Source organism: Monodon monoceros, unplaced genomic scaffold (assembly GCF_005190385.1).
Source record: "Monodon monoceros isolate NGI ecotype Baffin Bay Population unplaced genomic scaffold, NGI_Narwhal_1 Super_Scaffold_11, whole genome shotgun sequence".
NCBI lineage: Eukaryota > Metazoa > Chordata > Mammalia > Artiodactyla > Monodontidae > Monodon > Monodon monoceros.
In genome coordinates this window covers 120,270,111-120,288,576 of record NW_021703767.1, presented here as the reverse complement: position 1 = coordinate 120,288,576, position 18,466 = coordinate 120,270,111, and the positions used below count along the sequence as shown (strand labels likewise).

Sequence of the window (18,466 nt, the reverse complement as noted above, 5' to 3'; positions counted from 1 at the left end):
TGGAAAAACTGAAGCGGAAAAAAGCCCCAACATTAAGATAACAGTATATTGTTACTTTTTGTTTTGTTTGTTTTTGCAGGAGATTACCAGGCCTCCCTTTGAGAGGTCACAAATGAGTCAATTCGGAGCCAACTGTCCCTTCATCCCAGGTGTTAAACTTGTCTGAACTCTTCATAGTGGTGCCTAATTATGTTTCTAGGATTGTGCAGGCACTTAGGAAATTATTTTGCTTATTTGAGAATAACGGGAACTGTTTTTAACATTACCTTTAAAAAAAATAGTTTGGGGCTTGGAAAATCCTGGCTGTTGGCGATCAAATTGATCACTTTATAGGAAACCTAGCATGGCTGCCCCTTGTAGAATGAATGAGAAAGCTGAGCTCCGTTCTGTCAGAGCAGAAAGATGCTCAGGGAAAATGTGAATTACACTGTACCCATTAATAACTTGCTTTGTCCAAAGGGCACTCCAGGCTGGTGTGTAGAATAGGAGACTAATATTTAACAAAGTCAATGGTATCCCAATTCATACTTATATTAGAGAGTCAGTGGACATTCCAGTTAACTAAAGAAAATCTGATTTGAAGAAATTAACAGGTTGATATGGAATATGATGTTTGCTTTTTGCAAAATGAATGACACAGCTCTCTATTGTGAAATGTAATTGAAAAAGGAGATTGATGGAAATATTATAGATAGATAAAAATATTTTCCAGGTTTCCTTTAAATTAGAAAGAAAACTCTTCAATTGATTTGTATTTCTTAGCTGTTAATTTTTTCACATAGTGATTTATTCCAGTGACCCTGTGATCTATCTTCCTTCCTTCCTTCCTCCCTCCCTCCCTCCCTCCCTTCCTCCCTTCCTTCCTTCCTTTCTTTCTTTCTTTTTTTTAAATTTTTCACCTGTGATCTTTCAACTTGTAGTGGAGAGCTGAATATAGGATGTGAAAAGAAAAGAGGAGGGCTGTGGTGGGAGCTAAGTTTGTGAAGAAGGGAAGGAGGAGACAGGACACCAGTAGAACTGCTACTCACCGGAGGTACTGAAATGCTCTGGAACCTCTGATCCTGGTCACTTCTCTAGAGAGACACCATCAAGGCTTTTGCCATAAAAAATCAGGTAGGAAAGAAATACCACATTTCTTTATGTTCTTTTTTTTTTTTTTTTTTTTTTTTTGCGGTACGCAGGCCTCTCACCGCTGTGGCCTCTCCCGCTGCGGAGCACAGGCTCCGGACGCGCAGGCCCAGCGGCCACGGGTCACAGGCCCAGTCGCTCCGCGGCATGTGGCATCTTCCCGGACTGGGGCACGAACCCACATCCCCTGCATCGGCAGGCGGACTCCCAACCACTGCGCCACCAGGGAAGCCCCTATGTTCTTTTTTAAGAAATTAATTTAATTATTAGCTGCGTTGGGTCTTCATTGCTGTGCGCGGGCTTTCTCTAGTTGCGGTGAGCGGAGGCTACTCTTCGTTGCGGTGCGCGGGCGTCTCATTGCGGTGGCTTCTCTTGTTGCGGAGCACAGGCTCTAGGTGCACGGGATTCAGCAGTTGTGGCACGTGGGTTCAATAGCTGTGGCTCACAGGCTCTAGAGTGCAGGCTCAGTAGTTGTGGTGCATGGGCTTAGTTGCTCCGCGGCATGTGGGATCTTCCCGGACCAGGGTTTGAACCCATGTCCCCTGCATTGGCAGGCAGATTCTTAACCACTGCACCACCAGGGAAGCCCAACAGATTTGATTTTGAATCTTTTATTTTGTCTACCTTCCTTGGGCAGGTTACCTAATCTTTGTAGGCCTCTAATTTACATTTGAAGGGAGGATGCTTGTTCCATCAGAGGAACAGATAAATGGTGAGCTCATGTGTGTGAGGAAGTTGGCATAGTTCCAGCCCCACTGAAAGTCCTCTCTAAATATTTGCCATTATTGTTTTTAAGACTAGAGAAGGGGGAAGAAGGGAAGAAGGGAATTTTGGAGAATGGGCTGGGGGAAGGCTGCCTGCCCTGGGCCAGTGGTTCCCTGGAGAACTCAGAATCTCAGGTGTCCCGGTCTAGGACCACAGTGGGAGGAGGGAAAGCAGAATAGCCGGGAAGCCAAAAGGTACCAGGAAATACAGCTTTGATCCCTCGAAGTTGGGACCTTTGGGATTGGTAGAAAGGCATCAAACTCTTGTTGGTCTCAGGGTTGTTTCTAATGCCTTTTTCTTTGAAACTGTCCTAAGAGCTTTAGATCCTGCCAATCGTAAAGGGCTACTTAGACTAATTTTGGTAAAGCTTTTAAAGGTTCAAGGAAGTTAGAAATTTGAGGGAGGAGAAAAGATGAGATCCAATTTCATCTAAATTAAAAAGTTCATTTTTAGAATATACTTTCTTAACTTTCCAAATTTATGTTTGGTTGTGTCAGGTACACTTGAGGATTAGGAGAGGGGAAAAAAGGGGCTTTAATTGGTGAAAGAAGGTTTTACTTAAAATTATATGGGCTAAAAAAAAAAGCAGAGGAGGAAAGCAGAGTTGAAATTATTGAAGATGTATAGGGCACATGTCAAAATCCATGGGAAGATGTACCTGTCTAGAGAATTCAGCATAACCTGCCCTGTTGGTGGATCTCTGGTCAGTGATCCTGGCCACCTCTGGGCTGCATCTTTCAGGACTGACTTTGGAAAACTATGCTCTGAGCTGTATCAGGCATCCAGGTATGTGTGTTTCAGTGTTTGGGTACCTGTTAGTGATGTGTTCTTCATTTCTAAAACTACAAAGTGAATTCTAGTAACTGTGTATTCTACAGTGTTTCAGGACCGACAAGTTATGTGGTAAATAAAAATGAGTTGATCTAGCTAGAATGTTTTCCCCAAAACTTTACAAAGAATTTTACAGAAGCTGATTTCTTTTAAAATGCAAATTCTTATTTCACAGGTATATAATATATGCTTCATATATTGTGTGATTATTGTACAAACACATATTGACATGTTTTTATGATTTGATGTCAGATTATATGGGGGAGGCTGCAGAGCATATTGGCCTAGAAGCAGGAATGAGACAGTCAGGTTCTGCCATAACTTAGTTAGGAGACAATGAGAGTTATTCACTTTGGGACCTTGAGAAAGTTACTCAATCCTATGAAGCATCCCTTTCTCAATTATAAAATGAGGACAGTACCTACCTCATGGAGTGGTGAGGAGTAAGTGAGAATGGACACAAAGCATTTAGTCAGTGCATTAATCACCTAAGTCTGGGAGTAATAGGAAAAATAAATATGGGGATACTAGTTATAGGGTCATTGAGCTTTTCTTCTAAAATTTTTTTGGGGCCTCTCACTGCCGTGGCCTCTCCCGTTGCAGAGCACAAGCTCCGGACGCGCAGGCTCAGCGGCCATGGCTCACGGGCCCAGCCGCTCCGCGGCATGTGGGATCTTCCCGGACAGGGGCACGAACCGGTGTCCCCTGCATCGGCAGGTGGACTCTCAACCACTGCGCCACCAGGGAAGCCCTCTTCTAAAATTTTAACATAATACTTTGAAAATTTAATTCTCGTCCATAAAGTTTTTAAACGTCAGTGCTTCTTACTGTAGCAGAAACATTTTTCCATGGAAAAATATCATAGTAAGCAATTTATTTGGGGATCATGTAACAGTCTTTTACATATCAAATATTTTCTCAGCCAACAGTGTATATTGCTCCCGATAAGTTTATTGTGCTATGTAAAAATGCTTGTTGGGACTTCCCTGGTGATCCAGTGGTTAGGACTCCATGCTCTCAATGCAGGGGGTGCAGGTTCAATCCCTGATGAGGGAACTAAGATCCTGCATGCTGCGCAGAGCAGCCAAAAAAACCATGCTTGTTAAGGCAGACTATATACTGTACTTAGTTTCTGAAGAATCCTAATATTATAATTTTGCAAAACCTTAGAAAAATATTGATATTGTATATTTATGCAGAGTCTACACGTATAAAAGAGGTAATATATTTTCCATTAACCATTCTACTGCTAAATCGTCATGCCTTTGTGGAAGGCTATAAATTACTTTGCTATTTTAATCATAGTATTTTGCTTTGTATGGAAATATAGGTGCTCTTACTTAAAATTGTAACATATAGATATAGGTACGTATATACTAATCTTATTATCTGTCAGTGTTCAATAGTGTATACTTTCAGACCACTAGTATTTATTTTATTTTTTTCCAGTGTTTTACCACTATTACTTCTATTGTTTTTCAGTTATTTTTGATTTTGGTAGGCTTATAGTCTAAAAAATAAGTTAAAAATATACATAATGAAAAGTAAGCCCCTTTATCATTGTGCCTCCAATCCCCCATTTTCCCTCGAGAGGCAATCACTGTTACCTTTCTCTGTATCCTTCTGGAAATGCTTTTATAAATACACAACTGATACAGCTCCCCTTCCGCCAACCATACTTATTCTTCTGCATCTTGCTTTCTTCTTTTAAGAATATATCTTAAAGATTGTTCTGTATTTTTCTCATTTAAATACTAAAGGACTTGTATAATGCTATAAACTTCTTTATCCTTATGAAATAATATCATTTAGGTAAATTGTTTTTTCACTACGTTTATGTGCTGATTTTATCTGATTGTGGGAGAATAAAAATATTTTATGTAATTAACAAGTGACATACATTTGAACAGGCTTGAGCAAAGAATAGAACTCCAGGCATATTTATCATTTCAAATGCAAGGTCAACACAAGGACTGTTAATTTGCAGCCTTTCTGTGGAGTGCGAATGCTAAAATTGGAGCACTATTTTTAAAACTTTGAGACAAGGGATAGAAACCATTTTGAATATGGGAAAGGATATGCAGGATATCCAAAACCACAGAGAGTCAAAGACAGCCATGACAGAATTAGCATTTTGCAGACTGGGGGTTATCCTTAAAAATCCTAAAAGGATTTTGTCATCTCTTTCAACACAAAATGAGTATGCCTGTAAATAGTATTAAATACAGTAAAACATTGTAACAGTGAGAATTCAATAAAAACGTGGACATGTATTTAATGCTGACATGTAAGAAATTGCATCCAGGAAGTAAGAATTCCATTTAAACCCAAAACAACCTAATTAAAAAATGAGCAGGGCTTCCCTGGTGGCGCAGTGGTTGGGAGTCTGCCTGCCGATGCAGGGGACATGGGTTCGTACCCCAGTCGGGGAAGATCCCACATGCCCGCGAGCCATGGCCGCTGAGCCTGCGCGTCCGGAGCCTGTGCTCCGCAACGGGAGAGGCCACAACAGTGAGAGGCCCGCGTACCGCAAAAAAAAAAAAGAAAAAAAAAATTATGTGCTGGGACTTCCCTGGTGGCTCAGTGGTTAAGAATCCACCTGCCAATGCAGGGGACATGGGTTCAATTCCTGGTCTGGGAAGATCTCACATGCTGCGGAGCAAATAAGCCCGCAAGCCACAACTACTGAGCCCGCATGCCACAACTACTGAAGGCCATGCACCTAGAGCCCATGTTCTGCAACAAGAGAAGCCAACTCAATGAGAAGCCTGCGCACCAGAACAAAGAGTAGCCCCCACTCGCTGCAACTAGAGAAAGCCCTCGAGCAGCAACGAAGACCCAATGCACCCAGAAATAATAATAAAAAAATAATAATAATTTAAAAAAATATGTGCTTAACCCCCAAATTAGGAATGTTCAGGGATGATGTTGAACCTCTTATATAAATATGTGTGTAAAAAAAGAGAATTTCCTGCTTAGCTTCAGTTCTTATTATCTTATAAAACGCTCATTTTCACTTACTTTCTGAAATATGTATAACTTTAATGTAATTAGGTGTGTTTAAGAGGAATACATGATTTGTATTCATCTATAACTTTACATTGAATAGTCAAACCATGAAGTCATTTTAAAAATGAGTTGTTCTGCTATATATTAGAAGCGTTAAAAATGTAAGTAATTCTTGGGAATTCCCTGGTGGTCCAGTGGCTAGGACTCGGCACTTTCACTGTCTCAGCCCGAGTTCAATCCCTGGTCAGGGAACTAAGATCCCCGTAAGCCGTGTGGCACAGCCAAAAGAAAAAAAAAAGTAAGTAATTCCATCTTGAAATATTTATCTACAGCAATAAACATGGATCTGTATAGAGCTTTATCTGTAAGGATGTTCATTGTAGCATTTGTTTATAATGCAAAATTGGAAGCAATGCAAATACCATGAAACAAGGGATTTACCAAATAAGTTATGACATAGTACTATGTGGCCATTAAATATTATGTTGATACATACAATGTAGTAGTACAAAAAATTATAATATACTCAGATTTTCACCCCGCAGTAAAGGTACAGGTGCATTTGAAAAGCAAACCAGAAAGATGTAGATAACAAAATGTACTAGTTGATATTTCTGGATAGTAGGATTGTGGCTAATTTAAAATTTCTGATTTGGGCCTTTGCTACCAATTATTTTCTATAATGAATATCACGTGCTTGCTTTTCTTACAACCCAGTTTTACATCATTTTTGTTCGTTTGTTTGTTTTAGTTTGTCTCACCTGCTCAGAGTAAGAAGGGCCCTGCAGATCTGGGAAAGACCTAGCACAGGGAAAGGGAAAGGAGGTGGCAATGGTTGAATGCTGTAAAGTTAAACATTAGAGCCACAAGCTCCATCCAAGATGATCCAGCTCTAACTTTATTCTTTTTGTGGACATTATTCATGTCCTAAAATTTTACTTTCCAACCACACCCTTTATATTTTTAAATGCTATACTTTCCTCAACTTGAAATGCTTCTTTTACTGAAACAGTGGGTCAAATGTAAATGAAAATTATACAAACCATTGAGAAATGCCTATGCCCTGGATAAGCACAGGGTGTGGAAAACCGGTGTTTCTTCCCTTTACTGAATCTCAGTTATTGTCTGGCTCACCTGTGCTGGGAAAGAGTATTATCAGGGGATCTATTCCTAGTTGTTTCTTGTCAGCCAGACCTCTCAGGTGATTTCTTCTAGATATTTTACTGCCTGTGTCCTCTGTTACTGCTTACGTAAATGTTTCCAGAGGGCTAACGTTCTTTTTCTAACATTGCTTTTCCTAGATATAAAGACCTGAAGGTAGTCTTTCCTACTCAGAGATGGAGAACAGCACCACCACCATTTCTCGGGAGGAGCTGGAAGAACTACAAGAAGCATTTAATAAAATAGGTATGCTTGAGAAAAACTAAATACACAGTGACTATTCTGCTTGATACCAGCCTTCCAGGAATGGAACAATACCTTCTATTGCTTCACCACCACCCCTTAACCCCCAGATTTATTCTTTTTTTTTTTCCCATCTGGGTTTCACTGGATTCTTTCTTTCTTTCTGAAAGATAGACTAAGACTGGCTTGAATTTCTAGGAGAATTGGACTTTGAATTCTTTGATCATTTCTTTGCAGAGAATACACCAGGTTAATGAATGACAGTGTAACTGAATATGCTTAACATGATCTTCTCATTACAGAGAAAATATAGAAACACTTCCTTGTCTGTAAGCTGAACTCTGGCCTCCATGTGTTTGTCACGAACAATAACACATTTTGCCTTCATGCAGAATATTTTAAAATCTTGATATAGTTTTTATTTTATTTTTTAAAAATCTTTTAAAACATTTATTTAATTTTTTTCTTTTTGGCTGCATTGGGTCTTTGTTGCTACGTGCAGGCTTTCTCTAGTTGTGGCGAGTGGGGGCTACTCTTTGTTGCAATGCGCAGGCTTCTCATTGCAGTGGCTTCTCTTGTTGCAGAGCACGGGCTCTAGGCACACGGGCTTCAGTAGTTTTAGCATGCGGGCTCAGTAGTTGTGGCTCACGGGCTCTAGAGCGCAGGATCAGTAGTTGTGGTGCACGGGCTAAGCTGCTCTGCGGCATGTGGGATCTTCCCAGACCAGGGCTCAAACCCGTGTCCCCTGCATTGGCAGGCGGATTCTTAACCACTGTGGCACCAGGGAAGCCCTTGATATAATTTTTAAAGGCCATATGTCTTATTTTCCTTCTCCCTCATGCATAATTTAAAAAGCTTAGTGTTGCTTTTAAAGGCCACACCTCTTATATTTCTTCTTTCACTTTTAAAGCCATTCAGTGTTTTGTCTTTACGACATCATTTTGACAGCTTTGTCTTTTTCTTCCAAAAAATTCCCCCGGCCTCTGTCAGATCACGATTCTTCTGCATTTTGCTTTTAGGAAACCATGAGAGTATGAATACCATCTTTTGCTCTAGTCTGTACATGTGTGCAAGTGAAAGGTGAACCTAGGGAAAGGTGAGTGTAGTGAATAGAGATTGAGATGGTAACACCCTCAACCTTGCCCCTGCCTCAATGGGCTCCTTTGCTGGTGCATTAGAGCACTCTGGAAAGCAGAGTCAGAGGGTAGACCAGGGAGGATGGAATGATCACAGTTGGTCTTGTGCCTAGATTTCTCACAAACCTAGTGAATAATGGCTGAAATTAATGTAAGTGAAATGCAGTGCAGAAGTTTCAGAGATCAAGATAAAGAAAGAAAGATTTAAGTTTTAAAAAATAAAGCTGTCTCTGAAAAAAACAATGAGTAAAGTTCTCAGGAAGCTCGTGACTTACAAACTGTTGCTATGAGATAAAGTGAATTCTACAAATCTCTGGGCCTTTCCACTTCTCCCTGCACAGCTGTTTCCAGAGTAACTCAGACCTTCAGAATACAGTCCACACGGTGGCCGCCTTAGGCTCGTTATTTTGCAGGCAGTAGAGCATTGCATGATTTCTAAAAAGTTATTGTTAAAAATAAATTTTATGGAGTATTGTATGCAGTGCACAGTGTCTTTCCAAGACAAAAATTGGGCAATTATTGAAATGTTCTGCTCATTTCAAGCATTGAAACAGAGGAAGTAATAAAAATATATCTCCTAGTTTGGTATTTTTCATTATTTTATAGGTACAGTTTGGCAGCTTGAATAAAAGTGCTACCTCGGTCTTAGTAAAATGAATGAATTAGTTCTATTTCACACACCAACTTTAATCTTTATATCTCATGGACATATAATCTTGCAATATTTATTTAATGATATTTTGAATAAATAATTCATTGATGGAACAGTTCTGACAGCAAGATGATTTGCTCTGTGTGAGGGAAGTGCTAACACTAGCAGAATTTATACTTCCTTACTTTATGTATAAGATAAATTTTTACTCATGAACTCAGTAATCCTCTGCTAATTTGTACCAAACAACTTTTCTCAGAGGCAGAGGGACATGCCCATCCAACCTTGCTAGATGGGATATTTTTGGGTCTCTAGGGAGAAGTGAGAGGTTAAAATATTTGTCTTTTTTTCCCCAATTGTGGTAAAATATACATAACATAAAATTTACCATTTTAACCATTTTCAAGTGTACAGTTTGTTGGCATTGAGTAGATTCACATTGGTATACAACTTTCACCACCATCTATTTCTAGAACTTTTTCATCTTCCCAAACTGAAACTATACTCATTAAAAACTAACTCCTCAACAATCCACCTCCCCCACATGCCTGCCCCCTGGGGTTACCACCATTCTACTTTGGTCTCTGTGAATTTGGCTACTCTAGGTAGCTCATATAAGTGGAATCATATAATATTTGTTTTTCTGTAACTGGCTTATTTCACTTAGCATAATGTCTTCAGGGTTCATCTGTGTTGTAGCATGTGTCAGAATTTCCTTTTTAAGATGGAATAACATTCCACTGTATGTCTCTATTACATTTTGTTTATCCACTCATCTGTTGATGGGCTTCTGAGTTGTTTCTACCGTTTTGGCTATTGTGAGTAATGTTACTATGAACATGGGTGTACAAATATCTGTTCAAGTCTCTCTCTTCAGTTATTTTTGGTATATACTCAGAAGTGAAATTGCTGGATAATTTAATTCTGTTTAATTTTTTTGAGGAACTACCAAGTGGTTTCCAACAGTGGCTGCACCGTTTTAACTCCTACCAGCAATGCTCAAGGGTTCCAATTTCTTCAAATCCATGCCAATGATTATTACTTTCTGTTTTTGTTTGTTTGTTTTTACAACAGCTATCCTCGTGAGTATAAAATATCTCATTGTGGTTTTGATTTGCATTTCCCTGATGATTAGTGATGTTGAATATCTTTTCATGTGCTTACTGGCTATTTGTATGTCTTCTTTGGAGAAATGTCTATTCAAGTCTTTTGCCCATTTTTAAATCAGGTTGCTTGTTGTTCTGTTGTTGAGTTGTAGGAAAGTCTTGTCTCTTTTTAAACTGTGATTTTATGGCTATTTATCTTAAGGCTTGATTTCCTCATCTTTAAAATTAAAATAATATTATTAACTACCTCAAAGTTGTAAGGATTTCATTAGATAAGTCAAATTCTTAACAAATCACTTGGCACAGAATATGTGCACATTAAGTGGTATTTATTATTTCTTGTCATGTCACACCCAAACCACAGAGGTTGTAGGGATGGAGCTGAGATTTAAGCACACAGATCTGTCCATCTTCAGAGCCCTAACTCTTAATGATAGTTTAGCATGACAGATAGCATGTAAGTAACTTTTTCTTGATCTTGTTTATTTTTAAATATTCCCCACCACAGTGCTGTTAGGCAGTAAGTCTGCCTAGTCTATTTGTCTATTTCAGAGTTATAGGAAACAATTCTGAACTGGTGATGTACTAAATAATGAGATTTTACTCTAAATTCAAAGAAAGCAATTATTGCAATTTCAAGCAATTTAGCTTCCTTTTGAGATTATAGCACTATTTTGGTTCTTGGTAGATTCTAGTTTAGAAATTTTTCATCATTCTGAACAGTATTAATTCTAAAACTTGTGTATGAGAGTTTAAAAGAAAAGTTTCTGTCTTGTAATTCATTCAGTTTTAGTGTTAATAGCTCTTATACTGAGAGGAAAGAGAAATATAGGAAACAAAGCAACTACTACCAGATGAGTAAAGAGAGCCTATACAAGGTGGATCCAGGCAACTAACCAAACAATCCAAAGCCCTGTTGCCAACTCTGGCCAGAAGTGTTTTGTGTTGCCTTTGTTCTGTGTCAAGAATTGATATCCAGTCTCTAGGGAAAACCCAGGGAAGGGTATCTCAGTGATGATGTGAAAACACCTGGAAACCTATTTCCAAAAGTCCAAATGTAGGTGTGAAATTATTTCTTGAACACTTAATCTCAAAATGACATCAAGCATCATTTGGCCTACATAATGGTATCATAAATACCTAATGAAGAAGCAGTGAATTATTGACAAGTGAAACAGAACTGTCACCAAGTGAAATGTACACCAAAAGTGCCTTATGTGTATTTTACATGATGCACATATTTTATATGGAATGTGGGACCAGATTTCCATTTCGTAAATTACATAAAGAAGTCAAAGTCTGGGTGGGTGTTCCCCTATGACCGATGCTGCTATATTTCTTCTAGATATCTGAGACCTCCCCATGCTTAATTCTTTGAAACTTAGTCATGTGCTAAACCTGAGTTTTTCTTCTGTCAGCACAATGTCCTTATTATACACTTAAAATACATATGGTAGCCCTAAATCTATGGGGGTAAAGTTCATTAAATATGAATTTTTTGGGTAAAGTATATAGTATACCTTGTACAATTCAGGTGTAGGAGAAAGGATTACTGCCACTTGTGAAACAAACCTGAAATGTTCTGCCTGCCTGTGAGTCTCCCAAACAGCCTTCTTTTTTCTTTTAATATTTATTTATTTGGCTACGTTGGGTCTTAGTTGCAGCACGCAGGCTCTTCATTGCAGCATGCAGGCTTCTCTCTAGTTGTGGTGCGTGGGCTCCAGAGTGCGTGGGCTCAGTGGTCGCAGCACGCGGGCTTAGTTATCCTGTGGCATGTGGGATCTTAGTTCCCCAAGCAGGGATCGAACCCGCGTCCCCTGCGCTGGAAGGCGGATTCTTAACCACTGGACCACCAGGGAAGTCCCCAAACAGCCTTCTGAGTGCAGATCTCCAACAGGGTACAAGTGATATTTGATAGCTCATAATTTATCTTTTTAGATATTGACAACAGCGGGTATGTCAGTGACTATGAACTCCAGGACCTGTTTAAGGAAGCAAGCCTTCCTCTGCCTGGCTACAAGGTTCGCGAAATTGTGGAGAAAATTCTAGCAGTTGCTGACAACAACAAAGATGGGAAAATCAGCTTCGAAGAGTTTGTGTCAGTAAGTAATCTAATTGCTCTCCTGGCTACTGATTGTTTTGCTTCAAGCAGAATTTCAGTAATGTCATTGCTCTCTTTGGTTAAATCTGGCTTCAGAGACCAGATAATGCACTGCTTTAAAGTGGTGATGATGATGATAACAATAACAACAATAATTTCCACAGATAATTCATAAAACAAAGGAAAAAATTATTCTCAAATTGTTGGAATTGAAGTCAGGTTTAGATAATAATCTTTCATGCCCTACTAAAACTACAGATGAATTTAAATGCTTATTGACTATCTCCGTATGCAGAATATTTTCGTATCTTAGTACTTGGTCTTGAGAAGTGGAATATTTTTTTGTAACTGAAATAGCTAAGGTATGGAAGATATACCTCCTAGAAACCGGTTGTTTCCTTGTGATTGGTTATATCTTCAGTTTTGGTAAAGCCACCGGGTGAATTTTGATGCCAACTGTGGTTTCATTATTAAACTACCTTGAGACTCAGGGAACTGAAGAAGATGCAAAATAATATATGACTCCACCAATAAAAGAAAAATAGAACTGAATATTGTGTATCAGGTATTTCAAACCTCTCAGGCTGAGAGAGATGACTGAGTTGCCATTGGCAGCTGGTGGTTGAGGAAGAGCTGTCACTACCTTCCATCAACACCACCATGACTGTGTTTTTCATATGAAAGTTAATGAACTAATTTATTCACTAATATAATTGAATAAATATTTATGAAATAGAAATTGTCTGCTTTTGCATTCTTTATTCATCTGGCAAATATTTGAGCTCCTTTCTTGCCAGGAACTCAGGCACTGTGAGTAATGTGATGAACAAAAAGAGATGTAGCTCCAGCTTTCATGGAGTTTACAGGTGGAGGGGAAGATGGAATCACACAGATGGATAAAAGATAACTGTGATAAATGCTGTGACAGAGCAGGACAGGTCCCTTGAAAGTTTGTAGTAGGAGGAAGTGAATTTGGTGGGGAGGTTAGGGAACTCAGAGATTCAGGGAAATGGAAGACTGTCCCTGAAGCTGTGAAGACTGAGTTGCGATCTGAAGGAACAGATAAAAGGGGCAGGTGGGGGAAATGAGTACTGTGCAAGGCAGGCAGAGGTAACAGCGTGTGTAGAGCCTCTGTGCCTTTAGGGGTGGTGAATGCTCTCAAGCACTTGAAAAAAACATCAGTGTGGCTGGAGCTGTGATGCTAAGGGTTAGGAATGCGGCTAGAGAAGTGAGTCAGGTCATCAGGGTCTTGTAGGATTTTTGTTTTTATCCTAAGAGCAGTAGGAAGCCAGTGGAATAGAGTATGAATTAACATGATCAGATTTGCATTTTTTAAAACTCACTTTGTCTGCTGCATGGAGAACTGATTGAATTCAGTTTATCCAGGCTCTAGGGTAGCCAGTGACAGAGGGCCTGACAGAGGGCGTTTCTCTCTACGCCTGTGTAATTTCCAACAAAAGCTGACTTCTTGACTTTAACATGTATACGTTTGAGCTGTTCAGATGGGATAATATCTTTGTTAAGGCATTTTAAAATCTTCATCATGTAGCTAGTTATTCTTTAGTTTTTAGTACAAAAGACCATGGCAAGTCTAGGCGAACAATTTCAGTGTGTACACTTTGAGTTTAATTATAGGTTGGGGTGCAAACATTTGTCCATTTTGTGTTGTTATAAAATGACATGAGAGTTATCTGTCTACACAAGCAATAAGTGCAAGAACAACTGATTAGTATTTATTTTGATGTCATTCCGAATAAATAACTATCCTTTACGTTGCACGGATTTTAATGGTTATTTAATCAAGAGTCAATTTTACTTCTCTCCCATTGCAGCTAATGCAAGAGTTGAAAAGCAAAGATATCAGCAAAACATTCAGAAAAATAATTAACAAGAGAGAAGGGATTACTGCTATTGGAGGAACTTCATCCATTTCCAGTGAGGGCACACAGCATTCTTATTCAGGTAACCGACCACCTGCTCCAAATTTAATCTTTCAGTTATTGGTTCATTCAACAAGTCCTGTATGTCATCAAATCTAAGATGCCATTTACTGTAATTCGCACCATTGTTTTATGTGTCCTTGAGGGAAACTGAGACTAAATTATAAAGTGCCATCAGATTTGAAATGTATCATAATTTCAGAGGTGTCAGAATGAAAAATCCTAGAATTTATGATAAGTAATAATAAATGAGTTTTTACTATGTGTCAGGAACAGTGGATAACAGAATTAGAAACAGCAAAGTAGAAGTTATTTATATTTCAGCACTGAATGTGTTTAATCATGACCTTGGAATGGATTTTTCATCCTGACCCGTGAGATGAGTTTACTTTAGACCTATTTTAGGGATGGTGGAGAGGTTTATTGCAAGGACTTTCCATTTTGGGGAACTGAGATTCCTGATTCATCTTTTATCAAGCAACCAAATGACTGGTAGAGCACAGCACCTGATTTGCTTGATCTGATAGGATCACTGGATTGTTGCCCAGTGGGAAATCCAGAGTCACATTAACTCCTAAGAGGAGATGGCTTGCCCCATGCTAAGCTTGCTCCTCAGGATCAAGATGCCTAAAAACCTTTGGCCAAGTTCCTTTTGTTCATGTTAACATAATTAGAACTATGCTTTCAAAATTTTTGATAAAAAACTCACTTTAACTTTCCCCCCTCTTTCTTCCTTTGAGATCTGAATTTGTTAATTATCCTCTTGGTTCTCTTCCTTTCTAAATGGATTTTCCTCTAACAGTATACTCACACTTCTCCTACGCATTGTATATATTTTCCTAACTTTTTCCCACCAGGGAAGTGTAGTGGGGAAGGCAGTGGTCTATAACTCTATTTCTTGAAAGGTACTTACTCCTTAACTCTATTTCTGCCTGTCCATTCTAATGAAATGGCTTCTCCATTAAAAAAAAAAAAACTTTTTATTAAGGTATCATATGCATTTAGCAAAGTACTGTGATCTTACATGTACAGCTCAATGAGTTTTCACATGTGTATACATCATGTAGCTGCATTCATGCAACTGCCAACCAGATCAGAACACAACATTTCTATCACCTGAGTGCCTCCCTCTTGCCTCTAACAGTAACTGTCCACTTTCTGATGTCTATCACCGTAGATTATTTTTTTAGCTTGTTTATTGAGGTACAAGATGCACAGAGTAAAGTGCATACAGTGCCCTATTCTTAAGTATAATGGGAGGATTTTTTTAACCTATGAATACACCCATGTAACCATTATTTAGAACCAGATACAGAACATTTAATGGCTTTTAAAAAAAGAACAGCTTGGGCTTCCCTGGTGGCGCAGTGGTTGGGAGTCCGCCTGACGATGCAGGGGACGCGGGTTTGTGCCCCAGCCCTGGAAGATCCCACATGCCGCAGAGTGGGTGGGCCCGTGAGTCATGGCCATTGAGCCTGTGCGTCCGGAGCCTGTGCTCCGCAACGGGAGAGGCCACAGCAGTGACAGACCCGAGAACCGCCAAAAAAAAAAAAAAAAAACAGCTTTATTTGAGATGTAATTGAGATACCATAAATTCATCCTTTGAAAGTATAGTTCAGTAGTTTTTAATATATTCAGAGTTGTACAGTTATTAGCACCCTGTAATTTTAGAACACTTTCATTACTCCATAGAGAAACCCCATGCTCATTAGCAGCCACTCCCCATTTCCCCCTCCCCCCAGGCTCTGGCAACCATTAATCTACTTTTTATTTGTATAGATTTGCCTATTCTGGAAAGTTCATGTAAATGAAATTATACAGTAGTGGCCTTTCACTTGACGGGCTTCTTCCCTGACATAATATTTTCAAGTATCATTCATGTTGTGGCATGTATCGTACTTCATTCTTTTTTATTGCTGAATAATTTCTGTTCTATGGCTAATATCACGTTTTGTTTATCCTTTCATCAGCTGATAGATTTTTGGGTTGTTTCCACTTTTTGGTTATTATGAATAATTCTGTATGAACATTAGTGTACACATTTTTTGTGTGGACATATGCTTTGAATTCTCTTAGGTATATACCTAGGAGTGGTCTTTTGGCAACTCTATGTTTAACATTTTAAAGAACTGCCAAACTGTTTTCCAAAGTGGCCACACATTTACATTCCCACGAGCAAGGTATGAAAGTTCCCATTCCTCCACATTCTCGTCGACACTTGTTATTGTCTATTTTGTTTATTACAGCCATCCAGTAGTTGGGAAGTGGTATCTCATTCCTGGTTCCTATACCTGGAACACATTTCCTTTCCCTGACCATCTACACCTATTAAATATCTATCTTTCAAATAGTACCTTCTCCATAAAGCCTTTTCTTGATCAACCTAATGAGAAATGATTCTTTCCTTAAATTCCCTGAAACATTACTTATTATCACTCTTGTGGTATGTTCATTTCCCTTTAGTTACATTTCTTCGTATATCTGTTTTATCTTATCACTACCCTAAAAATTCCTTGATGAGAGGTACAGTATCTTAGTGATCTTTAAATCCCTAGATTCTAAGTCCCTAAGCAGGTATGTATAGTGAGGTAAGAAGATAAGAAGGCACATAATGATACCTACAGAAGTAAATGTTTGTGTCTTTATTGATTGTGTGTGTGTGTGTTGGATTGAATTTGGGGGTATCTACCAAATATGCCCTTAGGAAAATTACCTAGTTCTAGGAATTGGGGCAATAAAGAGAAAGGCCAGCTACCCTGTGATGGAAATGGGAATTATTTTCCTTTAAGTTTTATATTGTTAAATCATTTTTATATTTACATAATAATAATGAGGCAGTAGACCATTTTTCCTTTAAGTTCCTTCCTATTTTCCCCACTGCATAGCCCAACAATTTTTTCTGCCTAAAGATCACTGTTTTTATGCTGGAAGCCATGGATTGAGAAGTTGAGGATGAAGATGGCTGAGAGTAGGACTGGTATCTAGATGTGTCAGTTTTCTTTTTTTTTACTTTTTATTATTTTTAAAATAAATTTATTTTTGGCTGCGTTGGGTCTTCATTTCTTATAATAGAAATTCTACAGAAATGGAGCTATTTTATTCATTCAAATAACTTTTTTTTTTAATTTATTTTTATAATGGGGTTTAGCTGATTTTCACTGCTGTGTTTATGCCGCTCTACACACACTTGATTCTCTTGCGGAGACATACCAACACATAGGTTTTAAGATTCTTACTAGTCTGATATATTCCTCTGCAGTGAATAGGGGGTGTTGAGTCCACTTCATTGAGCAAGGAGTAGGTCTTGTCTATTACATATTTGATTTATGGAACGGTATCTGTGCTAATTTCAAACTCTGGTTTTATGCATCACACCACCTCACCTTTCCCCTTAAGCAGGCATAAGTGTGTTTTCTAAATGTGAGACTCTGTTCTGCTTTGTAATTCAGTTCATGTGTAGCCATGTTTACATTCCCTCTATAAGTGATATCTCATGATAAGTTTCTTTTTCTGTGTGGCTTATTTCACTTAGAATCATCATACCTAAATCCACTCATGCTGCTACTGGCCTTATGACATCGATTTCATGGCTGAGTGATATTCCATTGTACATAAGTACCAACAACTTCTTTATCCATTTTTCTCTTTCCTGGGATATTTAAGGTGTACCGAAGTCGAGGTTCTTGTAAACAGAGCAGCCCTAAACTTTGGGGTGGCTGTGTCTTGTTGATTTTTATTTTTCTCAAGATATACGCCCATGAGTGGAAGTGCCCTATGCTCTCTAGCTCTGTATTTTAGATGTTTTAGGAAACACCATACACTTCTCCAGAGTGGCTGTTTGCAATTTACATCCCACCCATCAGGGTAACAAGGCTCCCTGTTCTCCATGGCCTGTCCTGCCTTTCTGGTTTTTACACTTTTTTCGGATGGCCCTTTTTAAATTTTTTTTTTACATCTTTATTGGAGTATAATTGCTTTACAATGGTGTGTTAGTTTCTGCTTTATAACAAAGTGAATCAGTTATACATATACGTATGTTCCCATATCTCTTCCCTCTTGCGTCTCCTTCCCTCCCACCCTCCCTATCCCACCCCTCCAGGCAGTCACAAAGCACCGAGCTGATCTCCCTGTGCTATGCGGCTGCTTCCCACTAGCTATCTACCTTACGCTTGGTAGTGTATATATGTCCGTGCCTCTCTCTCGCTTTGCATTCAAATAACTCTTGATTAAAACTAGTATTTCTGTTGTAAGTTCCAAATCACAACTCTATGAAAGTTTTTTGGGGGGCAGGTGGAATTTATTGATGTGGTTATTTGTTTCTTGTATTTTCCCCCCCGGCATATATGAGTGTGTGTGTGTGTGTGTGTGTGTGTGTGTGTGTGTGTGTGTGTGTG

General features: G+C 38.8%; 1 protein-coding gene across 1 annotated transcript in view; it reads left to right on the top strand.

Moving 5' to 3' along the window:
• Positions 1-18,466, top strand: part of PLS1 (plastin 1) — a 105,231-nt gene that overhangs the window by 48,763 nt on the left and 38,002 nt on the right. The window contains exons 2-4 of the mRNA XM_029215411.1: positions 7,035-7,140; positions 11,970-12,133; positions 13,965-14,094. Of these exons, the coding sequence (XP_029071244.1) occupies positions 7,071-7,140; positions 11,970-12,133; positions 13,965-14,094 (364 nt within the window). The 5' untranslated portion in view covers positions 7,035-7,070. The remainder of the gene's footprint in view (positions 1-7,034; positions 7,141-11,969; positions 12,134-13,964; positions 14,095-18,466) is intronic.